This window comes from Pteronotus mesoamericanus, unplaced genomic scaffold (assembly GCF_021234165.1).
Source record: "Pteronotus mesoamericanus isolate MK-2021 breed Mesoamerican mustached bat unplaced genomic scaffold, CSHL_Meso_final contig_130, whole genome shotgun sequence".
NCBI lineage: Eukaryota > Metazoa > Chordata > Mammalia > Chiroptera > Mormoopidae > Pteronotus > Pteronotus mesoamericanus.
Window position 1 is genome coordinate 26,747,959 of NW_026555060.1, and position 16,287 is coordinate 26,764,245.

Genomic DNA, 16,287 nt, shown 5'->3' on the forward strand with positions numbered 1-16,287 from the left:
TAACATTAATTTGAATTATTCTCAATTAAGTATTTCATAACATTTCAATTTAAGTTTAAAAAATCAAAATGTATATCCAAACTCTAAAAAACAATTAATATTTCATAACTGTGTTTTCATAAGGAATACATCTTGTTCCTTATTTACCAGCAGTATCACTAATTTGAACCACAATATAATCCAAGAGGAAATATCTGTAACTAAATATTTTAAAATTTTGCCCTTTGAAAGGATTCCCCTTCTGTTTTTAAAAATTACATTCTTAATCTCTTTCCATAAATTTACTAATATTTTTCAAAATATTGCTCTGGCACAAGCAGCTAATTAAAAACAGTAAACTGTTAGGTAAAAATTATTCTTTACAGAAACTAACCTTAGTGAGATGATTTGCATGGAAATCAATTACCATTTAATATTACAGGGCCCGTTCTTTTATATCTAGTGGGAGAAAAAAAATGATTTCAATATAATGAGAAGTTCAAATCAGATTTTCCCATTTTCTCTTTTTGAAGTCTCACTGTATGCACCTCAGAAACCAATGCTTACGTTAGAAAAAGAAAGATTTTGGAAGATGTGAGGAATGTTTGCCCAGCATGGAAATGCGTTTTATGAGCACATAACCATATATCAGAAATCAGTATGTTCCATAGAGAGCTATAACTTAACAACTTAAAAGGTTTTATAGTAATGGTTTGTGACCAAAATTATAAGGGCAAAAGTTCTCACTTGTCCTTGAATTTCTAAACTGTTTATTTATCTGAATGCCAAAAGAGGAGAGACAGACTAAAAATTAAAATTTACTTAAAACACAGAAATATTCCCCTTAACTTCTCTCTCTTGCTACATTCCATAAGTTCACCAAATTGGCAAATTTTAAATCCCCAAGCATAAATACTGTAGGGGCATGTCTGATAACAAGGTATTTGCCAGAATGATAATGGTATTACAAGCAGTCTCAATCAATACGTTTCTTTCTGTAGTTAACAGAGAGGTAAGCAATAAATCTCTAACTTAATCCAACCGACATAGCTGCAAAATGCAAAAAGCTCTATGAACGGCAGATATTAAATTTTTTAAAAGCACAAACCCACAAACAAGCAGTGCTAAAAGCTTTCATTCTGTATAGTCTATACAAACAAGATTATAGCAGATAAAAAGGGTGTTTAGAAAGAAAAAAAAAAAAGGCCCAGACATGCATTAAGCTAGTTTGACAGCTCCATTGTTCAACCGGTCCCATTGTCAGACCCAAAGATGTATTCAGTGCTACAATGTCTGCTAGCAAATAAACAAAAGACTACATTTTTCAAAGCAGGATGCCAATTCTCTCGTAATTCTTTCTCTGCTTCCAAAAGGTCAGTGGTGGCTCATTCTCTGGGTGCGAAAGAACCCTAACATAGATGGAGGAAACAAATATTTGTTTTCAATACATGGGGATCCAGAACGCCATGCATGAACAGAGGTATTTAAACAGGTACACATTTTGGCAAACAGGACAAAGTGATCCAAACCTGGTAACACAGAAGGACTATCTAGGTAGGCTAAGTCCAGATTAGAGCGGTATTTGGAACGCAAGTCTAATATGGGGTCTCCTTAGCTCCTTTTTCGGTGATTATTTCATGCAGAGTGCATAATAAGGAAAGAGGCTTAGACATTGCAAAGGAAATGACAAACCAAGAGCTAGATTCGGAGCCTTTAAAATGAGCCACTGGCCACTCACAAATCGAAGCGAGCAAAAACAAGATAAGCTTTCAAAAGGCAACTCGTGCAAATAGAACTCGCACACAGCAGTCCTTTTCCTTTCTCTTGCTTGCTCTCTCTTTCTCCCAATCTCTTGGTCTCGATTTTGTTTCCTTCTTTCTCTTTCCCCCTCTAGATTATTTTTGTTTCTCTTCTAAGATAAGGAAGCTACTTGCTTCAGAGCATGATTATTGTTTCAGCCAGTTCTGGAAACGAGAAAAGCATACATTAAAACAAAGGCCACCACAACATACCTTAAAAGCAGCTCCTCATTTCTCATAGTAACAGCGGATTTGGGACAGCGCATGCTTTCTGCACCGAGACACTGATAGTCTCAACAAAGCCAGTTCAGAAGTGCGCTCAAACATCAATGCCACAGTAGCTGTTCACTAATGCGCGCGCTCTCTCTCTCCCTCCCTCCCTCCCTCCCTCCCTCTCTTCCTCTCTCTCTCTCTCTCTCTCTCTCTCTTGCCCCACTCTCCTCTCTACTCAAATTCTGAATGGTGGAGCAAAGGGGCTCCTGCAGACTCACTAAATAGAAATAATCCTCTCTGACAAGTTATGTTGTCTAGGCATATTTTTACATTAATACACTGTGCTGCCTATAGGGGTCTTGTGTGCATTTACTCAAGCCTGGCTGGTGTTAGTTCTCATAATTACCATCTTAAAAAATTGGAAAGAACTATAAGGGACTCATTTACCTTTCTCTTACACATTAAATAGCAGAGCCAATTTCACGTTTTCTTTTTGCTATCAACTATCAGCAGGCATCACAGACAGCAAGAGAAGATTTGGATAGATGGATGGATGTGCTGGAAAGGATTTTTCCTTCTTTTTTCAGGGACCCTGCATTCACAGTTGGATTCATCAATTCCTCTGCTCTTGTCCTCAGGAAGAGTGACAAGGTCAAGACCTTTAGTCCCACCCTGGGTAATGGATGTGGAGGACAGAGATTGGGCAACCTGGATATACTTAACAGAGTTCCTACAGATCAGAGCCTTAATCATCCTGGAGCAAGACATCTAAAGGAGGCAGGCAATGCAAAGATTGTCACACTGAAGTTCTAACTGACACTGGAGCATCTTCCTCAAAAGGCCAATTGTGTGCTCTTTTCCAAAATAAGAAAAACCTGATTCCCTACTTCATTACACTCACTGGGCTTAGCATATAGTTAGCTAGGAAAAGTACACGTTGCACTTGTGTTCATTGGAATTAGAAGAATCCCATGCAAATTAGCCAAGTAAAACAGCAAGTTAAACACACAGAGAAAAGACGAGATGCTACAGACAGAATAGGCAGTTGTCCAAAAGTGCAGACGAAGGCACCGCTCCAGGAGGTGTGTGCTGATGGGAAGCCAAGAATGCTCTCATCCTGGATGGAACAACACAAAACGCAGCCTGAAACAGATCCGGATCACTGAATGCTGGTTTCCTCACTCCCAGGCTCCAAGCACCTCACCTGTCCTCCATCAACACAACGATGCTCCTCAGTAACAGCCTGGAGTTAAAGCTTTTGTGGGAATAAATGTGAGGTGGGGAAAATAGCAGTGTGCTCCGTTTCCTTCCTATCTGAAGACCTGAAATACATCCCAACATCTTGCTAGATCTCTGACCTGTGAACTTAGTCTCGACTCACAACCAGGGAAATGGAGACCTTCAGGAGGGTGAGGAAGGTTCTTCACTCTCCGCTGCACAGTAGTCTTGCTTAGATTCTCAACTGGCCTGAGGACAATAAGCCAAGGTGAGAGCAGTCACCATTGCTATTTCTGGAAGGCAGTCAGATAACATGATAAATAACTTGACAAAGGTCAAATAATGAAATGAGAGCCCTGTCCCTAGAAAAACCATATGTTTAAATTTCCTCCCTTCATTATAGCCGATGAAAGTTATAGAGTGAATATACAAAAGTGAATGACCTTGCCAGGGAATGACAGTATAAAAAATCCAAGATGTTCTTTGGGGCCAGGTACACATCATGTAAATGAGCTTAGAACCAGGGAGACCTGGGAGATGAAGGGTCTGAGCCCTGCCCCAGGGGCCTGCGGGGGCTGCTGAGGCAGCAGTCACTTCACCCCTCTGCAGCTCTCTTTGCCCCAGCAGTTAAGTGGGGGCGACAAAAGCTAATATGTTTGAAAGCACCTGAAGAGCCAGGCAGTAATGAAACTGGGTGTGTTCTGTCACTGCCAATATTAATAAAAAGGAGATTGAGTGAACTGCCATAGGCCATGGTTTTGTCGGTTAGAGAAAGGTGAAAATATGCTGCTCAGACAGAAATCCCCTTTTTTAACACTTCCATCCAATTTCTAGTTTGGCCTGAGCTATGAAGCAAGTCCTAATGTATAATAATAATGCTTTTGCTTATCCACAAATACATTCTTAGCATCGGAAGCCAGTGCTTTGGTATATGGCGCTATTCCTATAATGAAATGAATTACTAGCCCATAATAATAAGGACTGGAATTCAATCAAACCATTAGTATTTTATTTTCTCTCTACTTCCTTTTCAGTCTAGGTACCTAAATAATGAGACAAAACTGGTACAGAGGGAAGAGTGTTGTACTTGTCCAAACTCCATTATTGGCAGATTGAAGGTCTTATATGCACCAGTTTTATGTGCTGAGCTTGCAGTTTTAAAGATGAATAGAAAGAAGGTATGTTATTTCCAATATTTACATACTGTATTGTAAATCTTTGATTCCAAATCCACACTCGATTAATCTTTGTAATTCTTAATCCACCAAATCGAATAACTTTCCCTTAGCTGGTACCTAATAAATATTAGTTAAATAAATGTGGGGTTTTCTTAATGACATTTTCTTTGCCCTAGCTTACTTTATTGTAAGAATACAGTACATAATACATATAACATACAAAATATATGTCAACTGACCGTTTATGTTATTGGTAAGGCTTCTGGTAAACAGTAGGCTATTAGTAATTAAGTTTGTGGGGAGTCAAAAGTTACACATGGATTTTTGACTGTACCCCAAACCACCACATTGGTCAAGAGTCAACTGTATTTTATTCTCAAAATTCCTTTATGTAGTTTCCTCACGAAATATGCAGGAAAAAAAAACATACTTTATTCTCTTTATTCTATTATTCATTCAGTTGGCGTAGCAGACAACACTGAGAATTCTTACATGTCATTATGTTTCAAATTTCATGGCCCTTTCACATTTGTTAGCTCATCTAATGCCCGTAACAACACGATGGGACAAGCAGGGCTGGTACTATTACTTCTCAGCTGAAAAAGTTCAAGTGCAGCGAGATGGAGTGACCTGCCCACAGAAGGTGCAATAATGACCGAGTGTGTGAGAAATCAGCTGACAACGCCCAGGGCCTGCGCTCCCCTCATGGTACCATAGTGTGGCTGTACTGCCACCGTGCGGGTTCACAGATACAGCCAAGCAAGGCATGGCTGTTATGTGTTTAGTGTAACAAACCTCACCCTGTTCTAAAGTGATAGTAATAACCTTAGAGGTATTTAATCAATACAAAATTGATTAAATGGTTGTATTTTGGCTACTAGTATTTATCACTTTCTTTCAAAAAGTTATTTCAAATGAAGGTTGAATTAAAACTAAGCGCTTTTGGGGACAAATTGTCCTTATTTGGGGGGTTATCTGTAATAGCAGTTAATTTTTAACAATCTTGATTACTAATTTTATAGGGAAATTTTTTCAAAAGGATCACAGAGATAATTAGCAAAGAACAACAACAAAAACTTTGTTTATTCCAAAGTTCTCTTTATCCCAAAACATGTTTTTAACTTTATAAATTAAGTGTTTAGCCAGCAATGCAAACTTGGTGAGGGAAAAACTGGAAAAGTACTGCAGTGTGGGACTCCAGGGGTGAGCTGGGAATCAGCCATTTTTAAAGGTATATTATATGTGCATTCCTATATTATAGGTAATTTCTACAATAAAAAGCTAAATTTCTAAATGCAACATTAACACCACCAACTTTTTTCTGCCTTGTGTGCCTGTTTTGTCTTTGCCTGTGGGCATCCGCATTGCCAAGGTAATAGAAGTGCCATTTCAATGGGAGAATATAACATGAGGTGTGCTGGAGACACAGGGCCAGGAAGCACAGAATAATCCTTTGATGAAGGATGGGACACTACAAAAGCTAGCATGCCTCTCGGATTCCCGTCCTAAAAGAACACTCTTGGAATGCAGAGATACCAAGGATATTAAGTCAACTTAGTTGTTAGTTTCAGATACTTAGTTCTTTCAGGCTGTTATAATGAAATACCACAGACTAAGTGGCTTATACATGACAATAGTTCTGGAGGCGAGAAGTCAGCTGGCACCTTCTATGTCATCACCTGACAGAAGGAGCCAGGGAACCCTGTGGGATCTCTTTTATTAACAGCAATGATCCCAATCATGAGAGCTTTGCCCTCATGATCTAAACACTGTCCAAAGGCCCCATCTCCTAATGCCACTGCATGAGACATTAGGATTTCAATATGAATTTGGAGGGACACCAACATTTGGACCATAGCAGCTACTAAGAATTGAGTAATCAAGAAACCTGCCATATTGTTATGAAAGATGAAAAAAAAAAAAAAAACACCCTACAGAGAATTTGTAAATATGAAGTAGTGATCAAGGTCTACAGGAAATGGATTTCCAACATACTCAGTGCATGGCACACAGTAGGTGCTCAGTAAAGTTGTTAAGTCTGCGTGTGAGTGGACACATTCCCACCCAGAGCTGGTATGAGCGGAAGACACAAAGTTCCTCTGACCATCTTTGTGAGTTGGTCACAAAGGGAGGGTCTCCAAGGGCAAAGAGAGGCAAAGCTGTGGAGTCTGCACAGGGAGGGGCAAGCCCAGAGCAGCACCCAACGGGAGCTGGAATGCATGGATACAGAGCAATCCTGTTCTTCCAGACTCTGGCCGTCTCCCTTGCCTTGGGGGTAAAACCATCCAAAGCCAAAAGGACACAGGTATCACAAATCACAACTTGAAACATAAAACTGACAGTTGGCTTAAAGCAAAACCTTAGCAGCATTAGTAAAGAAAGGGTTTGGTGGTAATCTGAAGATCTATGTAACATGAGTTCCTTGCACTTGAGTACTCCAAAAATTACGTCCAAGTCACATTTTAGAAGCAGGGGGCCACTATCTCAGTAAAAAATCCATGGGCCCTCAGTGCCAAACCGACATTCCTTCCTAAGCCGAGGGACTACTTACTCACCTTCAAAATGGTGATGTTTTCTAGGACGATGGCGGCATGAGGATGAGTAATTAGCAAGAATAATTGTAAAGCCCCTTAAAACTATAAAGTGCCATCTTTATCAATAAGTAGGTATAAATAATAAACCATAAAGTACTTAGAGCTCCGAGAAGCTACTTGAAAATAGACACTAGATAAAGTTAAGGGTTATTATTATAAAGAGTAATAAGAGTAATAATGACTGCTTACTATAAAGGAAAGGAGTTATAAAAACAGACACCATGAAGAGTATTCGGAGAACCCTTTCTGTGTAGGTAGGGAAAGGTTTATTGAAGATAGGCTGTAGAAAGTAAAGGCTTTCCCATGGAAAGAGAGCATCATCAATAGCCTAGTTGATAAAATACGTACTTTTGGTCTGTGAACTCTCATAACTTAGCAAATAACATGCTCACAACTGTGTGATTATTTCTGGCTTAATGTTTTTCCAGTGGCCACCCTTGGGCAGATGGGAAATCTTGAGAAGGCCAGAGGTGACTATACATAAGCTAGGCATTAACATTTGCACGGGGGATAGGCCAAGTTTCTTATCGCTATTTGTAAGGCAGACACACGCACACACAGCCGTCTTTCTGCCTGCTCCAACTGCCATGTTAAAGAGACTTCTGTGACCTATTATCCATGAGTCCTCAATGGACATGGAGAGTTTGGTGCACCTGGGGATCCCTCTTTCTTAGTGGTTTTGATCTTAGGGAATCCTAGGAAGTTAAAAGCACAAGTGTAATGAAGGCCATGGGCGGAGTAGACGTGTCTTCCTTGCAAGAAGGTGAGACCAAGATTGGAATTCATGTGATTATATGACAGAGATGAAAGAGAAGCCCAGATGGTCTGGGAAAGATGCTTTCCAAACAACCGTAACATGTTCACAGCTCTTACAGGATGTGCAGGTGCTTTAAATGTTATATTTCTGAATGCATCACTCTGAAATTACATTATCTACTTATATACTTGTTTATTATCTCTTCCCTGCATCTGCATCTAAGTTGCATAAAAACAGGAACTTCGTTTTATCACCACTTTAGAATAATGTGCAGCATATGGTAGACACTTAATAAACATTTGCTCAATGGCTGGATTTCTCTGTAAAGCATTCTTTTTGTTACGTGACCTAATCTCAATGGCTTACAGCGATATAACACAATTGGTGAAAACCTCACCCTGCTCACTATGAGCCGCCATTAGGTTTGAACATCCGAGGGGCAAAAAGATCAGGAGGTCCTGTTCCTGACTTTAAGGACTTTACACATTCATTGACACTCACTGATAAAGCTTGTTGCTTTACTTTTTGGGGGGAACTTTAAAACACCATTTATGTGGGTATACAAAAAGTGAAGTAATAAATGAATATATTTCCCTCACTACTTTCCATAATGTTGACGTTTGGGAGTTGATGAACTGCAGGCAGGTAGGACAGGGCACTGCTGATCGGAGTAGACAAACGTTCAGAATTAAGGACAACATGAACTGGAGGGTAACTTTTGTGATGTCTTAGGAAAAACCAGTGTCCTTACAGGCAAGGAACAAGAATCAGAAGTCAGTCTAATTTTTGCTTCGTTCATTTGCAGGAGTAGATCTATTCTGTGTGTTTACCTCCTTAGTTCACTGTGCCACAGCTTCAAAAGTTAGTGAGTCGATCTCTCCCCCCCAGGGAAGGCCTGCTTACTCCCCTCTCACCTCACTGGGTCCCCAGCAACCTACAGCAAGTTATCTTCTTATTAGTTCCATCTTCCGCCTGCTATTCAAAACAAAACAAAACAGTAAACGCTATTAAATGCCACATTCATTTCTTTAGGTCAGTTCCTAATGAGATGTATCCTCACTTTTAAAAGTGTATTAATTTTATTTTGTTTCACACTGCAGGGCTAGATATTAAACATTACTTTGACATATCTATTCCTGTCGTATGTATTTATGGGTGCACGTGCGTGCGCGCATGTGTGTGTGTGTGTGTGTGTATATATATATATATATATATATATATATATATATATATATATAAAATGGAAAATGTCTTAAGAACATGACTAAGTCACAATCTTCAAAGGAAAGTTCCTAGAGGCCAACGGGTGAGGGAGATGAGGCAGGGTGGCCTGGAGCTGAGGGAGAAAGGACATGGCAATCCACACCAAACACTGGCAACAGGAGCCATAAAAGGTTTTAGAGCAGCTCTAGAAAGTTAACTCTGGTTTCAGCATGGAGCATGAACTGAGAACTGAGAACTGAGAGAGGTCTGGAGTCGTGGAGGCAGTGGGCAAGCCACTGAACATGCAAGAGATGCCGTGGCCTGCGAGTCTGGTTCCCCTAGTTGTGGGCCACTCACTGCCTACTTGTTGGCCTCGTTTGAGACACCCCATATAAGATTAAGTGACTCCATTATCAGAGAAATCCAGTAAATCAGTATTATTGTCCACATTACTCAAGTGAGGACACTGGGGGCCTGGGAGTTGAAGAAAGGCCCTAGTTGACCGGCAGTAAGTGGCGGAGGTGGCAGTCAGGCTTAGCTCTGTTCACTGCACCTCAGAGGTCAGGAGATAAAAGATATTTTAGTGGTAGGATCATTATATGGACAACTGAATCGGTGGGCTGGAGAAAATAGAAGAGTGGATAATAATTCTGATGTTTCTAACACAGATGATTTGGCAAATGATGATACTGCTGAGATGGAAACCAAAAAAAAAAAAAAAAAGGCAAAATAGGGTAGAGGGGGCAGATACCTGATTTCACTGGGGATGAACTGAGCTTGCGATGCCTGCAGGCAGGGCCTCAGAATAGAGGAGGCAGACAGAACTACTTCCTGCACGGATGATGAGATCAGCCAGGAGTACCGAGGGTAAAAAACAAAATAAACCAAGACCAAAAGCCCAGGGCAAGTGAAAAATTGAGGAGGCAAAGAAAGATGCTCCAGTGAAAGAGAGGCTTGAACACATCAGTAAGGGGCTTAAACTTAGCTGGGGAGAGAAACAGATGCATTTCCAGTTTTGAGCTACCTTGCTGTATCTGATCTGAATGAATGATTTGTTTGGATGCTAAATGAAAAAGCAGGGCAGTACCAATAAGAGGTAGGAAGGTTCTGAAAGTTTCAGGAATCCGCTGGGAACTGAGGCAATAACTGGAGAAGACAGCCTAGTTTGAAAGGGAATCAGGCTACCTCCATGCCTGCATCCTCACACCCAGCTCACAGAACAGAAAAGCAACAGCGAAAGTCATTTTTGAAGCTGTCTGTGAATGTTGCTGGATAAGGATTCCAAAAGTTATCCAGAACTATAAACTATAGACTTGGATAACATTTCCTAGGTTAACTACTTTAAACTTTTTAGTGACGTATCATATACTCAGAAAAAAGTACTCATAAGTATATTATATACTCATAAATAAAGAGGGAACTTTACCCGGATGAACAAAACCTTGGATCTGTTTTTAATCCCATACCAGAAGCATGATTTGATGAATATAAATATATAGGGACTAGAAATGCTTGTGAGTAAAAATTGCCTGCGAGGCAGTGACAGTCAGCGGAACCATACCTTCTCTAGAACCACTGACTTTTCGCCACCTATGCTACCCTGATTCAGGCTCTCAGGGTTTCTAAGGCGTCTCTCTTAGAAATCCCCATTCTTGCCAGGGCTCATACATGCTACCTACTCAACAGAGTTGTGTCTCTAATATCAAAATATAGCCATAGCTGCCTCATGCTTGGAACCCATCAGAGCTTTCCCCCTGGCCTGAAGATGAAGTCTAAGCCACACAATCTGGATCATAAGACCTACCCACATCGCCAACCTCATCTCATGAGTTTTCTTACCTGGCACACTGTGCTCTTTCTCCATAGACTTAAGTCCTCACATACCTCGTTACTCTTGCCTCTGTGCTGTTCTTCATGCTGTTTCCTACTCATGCAAAACTTTCCTGGTGATCTTCAATCCCCACCAGATTTATTTCTGCATATCCCTCAGGATTTAGCTTAAATGTCAAGTGCTGAGCACAAAAATACACGCTCAAAACTACTTGCTGGCTGGCTGAATACATAAATAAGTCGAAGATATCACCTCAGTAGCAGAGGAAATACAAAGATGTCAGAATATAGTCCCAGTTTAAAAAAAAAAGTTATGAAACAAATTAACCACCCTTTTTTTGAGGGACTACAACGTTAGTTTTCTAAAGTTGAATTCAAAAGAGCTACTAATCATGGGCTCTGTCCTCAGAGAACATATGAGCATGTTAGAGAGACAGAACATACCCATATAAAACAAAGGACAATAGAGTGTCTACTGCTGTAATAGTTTACGAGCCATAGAGTTCCACGGAAGGAGAGGTGGGAGCTGACTGCAGCAATCTGAGTCTTTCACAGACTCTTAAAAGTATGCAGTCTTAAAAAGTATGATTCCATTTGGGGAGGCCACAGAGTGGAGACCAGACTGAAGATAGTTCATGCGGGAGACAGTGAAAAGAAATTCAGAATAAAATAGCACAAGTATTGACAAATATGGGGAAATTAAAGAAACTAGGAAGAGTGAGGCCAGACTGTGAATCTTATTAACTGAGCAAAGGAATCTGGATTCAACATAATAAGCAATGGGGATTCAGTGTAATTTCTGGATCAGTAAATGAGAATCCTCTCCAAATATGCCAATGAGAAAGTCAGAAACAGCTCTGGCAGCTGGTAGGCCATGATGTTTCCAACTTATAAACAACTCTTACAGAACACAGAAATAATCAGACTTTGAGACTCTTGTAGAACAAGAGCAAGGCAAAGACATTGCAGCTACAAAAATAATGAAATATCCCCTTCTTCCAGCTGCTTATTTCCCAATGATGTCTGGCTCTGCTTCAGTCTTCCTAGTCTTTAGATAAAACTACCAAGACCCCTGGATCAGTCAACTCGGGCTGCTATAAAAAATTACTGCAAACTGGGTGGCTTAATCAACCGAAATCTGTATCTCACAATTCTGGAGGCTGGAAGTCCAAGATCAGATATCAGAAGGGCTGTTTTCTCCTGAGGCCTCTCTCCTTGGCTTGCGTACAGCCGCCTTGTCTCTGTGTCTGCACATGGGCTTTCCGCTGTGTACATACATCCCTGTGTGTCTTCCTCTTCTTACAAGGACCCAGTTCTATTACCCTTATGACCTCACTAACCTTAATTACCTCCTTGACGGCCCCAGCTTCAAATACAGTTAAGTTATGAGATGACTTCAATGTATGAATTTGTGGCAGGATGGAGACACAATTCAGTCAATGACAATACTCAATGCTTCCTAAAAATACCCAACCAAAAACTGACGTCTACTTCCTTCAAATCTCCTTAGCGTGTGCACAAATCCTATGTCTACACAAAGCCCCTTCCTAACTCCCTGTTTTCAGGTGCCCCATCATACTCTTGGTGAGTATGCTCCTTTGCTACAGCAAGTTATACCTGGCTTTGACTCAGGGTGTGTTCCTGGTGGCTTTGGCTGTTGGGTTTCCACACCTGAACCTTCCATATTCCTGAGCCTTGCCTTTCCCATGCCTTGTGCCTACCTGAATTGCCATTCCTCCTGCCTAGTTACCTGCTGCTCACCCTTCAAGATTTAGTTCAAATATCACCTTCCCTTCAAGTACTCCCTGATCTACTCTTTCTCCTACTGGAATTAGATTTTCCTGGGGATGGCTCTGTAATGTGTCAGCCTGACTAGGCTGAGCTACATTTCCCAGACTTGACTTCATAATTTCTTAATGTTTCTGGTGAGGGTATGCCACCGAAAGATTCTTGGGAGAGGTAAAGAACCAAGGGAAAGCAATTGCCACTGTTGCTGATGTGCTGGTCCTGTAACAGCTCTACCCTCCCCTGTCCCTCCCTGAATGTCCCTGATTTCTGGGCCAGGTGTGTGTGTGTTTACCTCTCTCTTCAAGGTCACCAAGGCAGAGGCAGCAAGAGTTGACATGTGTTTCAGTCCATCCTCGAGTGGCTCTAGCTTGTGTTTCTGGGTTCTAGCCTGCCCTTCAGTTCCCCACCTCCATTTCACATCCATCTTCTTTTCCTGACTGTTTGGTCTGTGGACACCAACTTTAGCATCAGATGCACAGGAAAAACCTTTACAGAGACTTCCTGACCTATTGCCACAACTATGTGAAGTCAAATCCCTGTAATAACTATCTATCTATCTATCTATCTATCTATCTATCTATCTATCTATCTGTCTGTCTGTCTGTCTACCTACCTACCTATCTACCTATCTTACCTATCTATCAACCATCTATCTATCCTACTGCCCCTGTTTCTCTGGTTGACCCTGACTGACATACCCCTCCTCTGAGATAAGTCTCTGTGCTTTCTCCAAACCTTAAACATACTTCTCTCGTACCATTTGTCTTTAGTGTCATTATTTGCATGGTAGATTAGATATCTTGCCAATTCTTCATGCTGTCTGTATCATGCAACCTTGTAGTGCACTGGAGGAGGTAGAATATATTTCTCTACTCCGTCAACATTGAGCTTGACAATGTGACTTGTTTCAGCTGTTAAAAAGTCAGCAGGCATTATATTAAATGTGCTTGTGTGGTTCAGTTTGGGTTTTAATGCTCTGTGACCTGCCATGAGAAAAGCATGCCTCTTCCACCAGGGCCTCAAAACACACACACATAGAAAAGATCTGAGCCCAACTCGCAGACTGGAGCCAAGCACAGCTGACTCACAGCCTGAAAGAGAGTCTGCTAACCTAATCTGCCAAACCACAACTTACCCGCATACTCACAAGTGTAAGGGTAAGTGTGTATTGTTGCAAGCCACTGCATTGTAGAATCATTGGTATGCAGCCTCATTGCAGCAACTGACTAATAAATTACTTTTCTTTTCTGTATCCCAATTTGATTGTTGGCTCCTTGAGACTAGAGACCATGGTGACAATTTCTATTTCTCCAATGCCTACTAAGATCCCTGGTACATAGTAGATAGTAGTAGAGGTTCAATAAATGTTTATTGCATACTAGAATAAATCAACAAATGACCAGACGATCAAAGAGCCACACAGAGGGAGACATGAGGGGGTGTTAGAAAAAAATAAATTGACAGAGGTACAAAGGATGGAAATGGGGGAAATGAATCTGGGAGCAAGTATAAGTAGAATGTGGTCCATGTGCAATCATGCAAGAGAATGTTACTTGCCTTTTACTTTCTGATGGTCAAATGTTCAAAAGGCCACAGAGGTTCCATGTGACTCCAGTGATCTTTGAAGAGCATTTTTTTTTCTACTATGAATTTACATGAGTCTTTTTGGGGGAAGCTGGCATGAGAAGCCACACTGCCTGTCTGTAGCCACGTACAATGCTAGGGAAATCGACAAAAGTTGCAAACCCTGAACCTTCTGTACCTCCAGAAAAAAAATCAAGAAAACAAAGTTACTGGGAAGTAAAACTTTCCTATTATCCTTTCATGTGACCTTGTCTCTATAAACTGAACACATCACATTAGGTGTGTTCAGTTTATGGCCCCCTTGACCCATCGATCTCTTTGGTTGTTGTTGAAAGGCTGGTGCCACACTGTATCTGAAGCTCCCAGCCTGGTCACCAAAGGTCTATGCAGCCTGGGCAAACACATGGGAGATCAAAGCAGGTTTCCACAGCAGAATTCCTCCCAGCTGAGACCACTGTAACATTCCCTTAGAGCATGTGTCATGGGCCCATCATTAGAATTGCTCCTTATGAGACAGAGCTTGAAGGGTGCCAAATTCATTACTGTTTGCAGTTGAACTTTTCAAACCTTTGCCTTGCATTAAGCAAACTACACACACATACACATGTATGTGTGAACACCCAACATCACAGATACACACACATATTCTACTGTGTATTTTTAAGATTTAATTTATTTATCTTTAGAGAGAGGGGACAGTAGGGAGAAAGAGGAGGGAGAGAAACACTGATGTGTAAGAGACACATCGATTGGTTGCCTCTCGTATGCCCTCCGCTGGGGGCCTGGCTTGCAACCCAGGCATGTGCCCTGACTGGGAATCTAACGAGCAACCTTTTGGTTTGCAGGCTGACATTCAATCCACTGAGCCATACAAGCCAGGGCTCTACTGTGTTTTGAAAAACAAAAAGATAGTTTGCATATTGTTTAGTGCCAATCATAAAAATGAGATTAAAGGTGCTGTTTTATGCATTTGAAAGTTATACCCACCAAACTCATGCTTTCTCTGACTAAGCTCTGAATTACAAAAGACATGTTTCATAAGAATAAGCCCCCCCCACACAACACCGCAAAAAGACACTGTAAGCATCTGTTCATTTCCATTTCTATAAATGACAAAAGCATTTCCGAGGGGACCCAAGATGGTGGAGGAGTAAGTGGAAGCTGCCCAAACCTCCTCCCAGGACCAAAATGGAATTATAACTAAATTGTATAGAAATCACCCTGAATATCCAACTGAATACTAGCTGGGGAGAGGCTTTATAACCAAGGACAGACAAGAAGAAACCACTTCATCACAACTTGACTAGTAGGGAGTGTGGAGGAGGCATGAGAGGGCTGGCTGGGCTCCCATGGGTGGCAGCTGAAGTCTTAGAGAGATATCTCAGGAGCCTGGGGGTACCCCCTGAGTAGTGTGGGGTCTAAACCACAAGCTGGGCTCCCCAGGCTACAGCGCCAGGGCTGGGAAAGAAACCCAGATAACATCCAGCTGTGAAAAGTGGTGGGGTTTCTATTCACCAGGGAGAGATGGCTAGGAGATGCAGAGAGCCTCATAAAGGGCCAAAACACAAAATTGTATTTTCAGCCACTTCTGAGCTCTGGCAGAAAGGGGGTAGAGTGTACTAGAGACACATGAGGAGAGTCTGGGGCTGGTGGCTTTGGGGAGAGAACTGAAGGAACACCTGCCAGGATCACAGGAAGCAACAGTCCTGCACTGTGGAATTTAAGCTGGCTGCTGAGGAGTATAGTTGGAGGTTATCTTAGTGATTAAGTTTAACAACTAAGGCAGATCTCTGGGAGTTTGAGACTTTAGTTCACCCTCTCCTGGGCCCAATGCTGGTAGAAGACGACCTTCTTGTACAGTCTGGTTCTTTCTGCACAAACCCAGGCCAAACAGAGGGAGCCGCAAGCTGTGGATCACTGATAGCTCCAAACGGTGGCCCCGGGCCAATCACAGGCAGCATCTGACATGGGTCTAAACCAGAGTCTTTGCAGATCTACATAATACATAGAAACAAACACAAAGAGGCTGAGAAAATGGGAAGACAAAGGCACAGCCCCAAAAGAAAGTACAAGAGAATTCTCCAGAGGAAGAACTAAATGGAAGGGAGGCAAGCAATTTATCAGATACAGAGTTTAGAGTAATG

At 41.4% G+C, this 16,287-nt stretch overlaps 1 protein-coding gene across 3 annotated transcripts in view; it reads right to left on the minus strand.

Moving 5' to 3' along the window:
• Positions 1 to 16,287, minus strand: part of CELF2 (CUGBP Elav-like family member 2) — a 496,281-nt gene that overhangs the window by 304,242 nt on the left and 175,752 nt on the right. Inside the window, exon 1 of one of the 3 annotated variants that reach the window (XM_054593841.1) lies at positions 1,992 to 2,149. The exons of the other annotated variants lie outside the window; for them this stretch is intronic. Within the exon in view, the coding sequence (XP_054449816.1) occupies positions 1,992 to 2,044 (53 nt within the window). The 5' untranslated portion in view covers positions 2,045 to 2,149. Of the gene's footprint in view, positions 1 to 1,991; positions 2,150 to 16,287 lie in introns of those variants that run through there. 3 annotated transcript variants of the gene reach the window in all.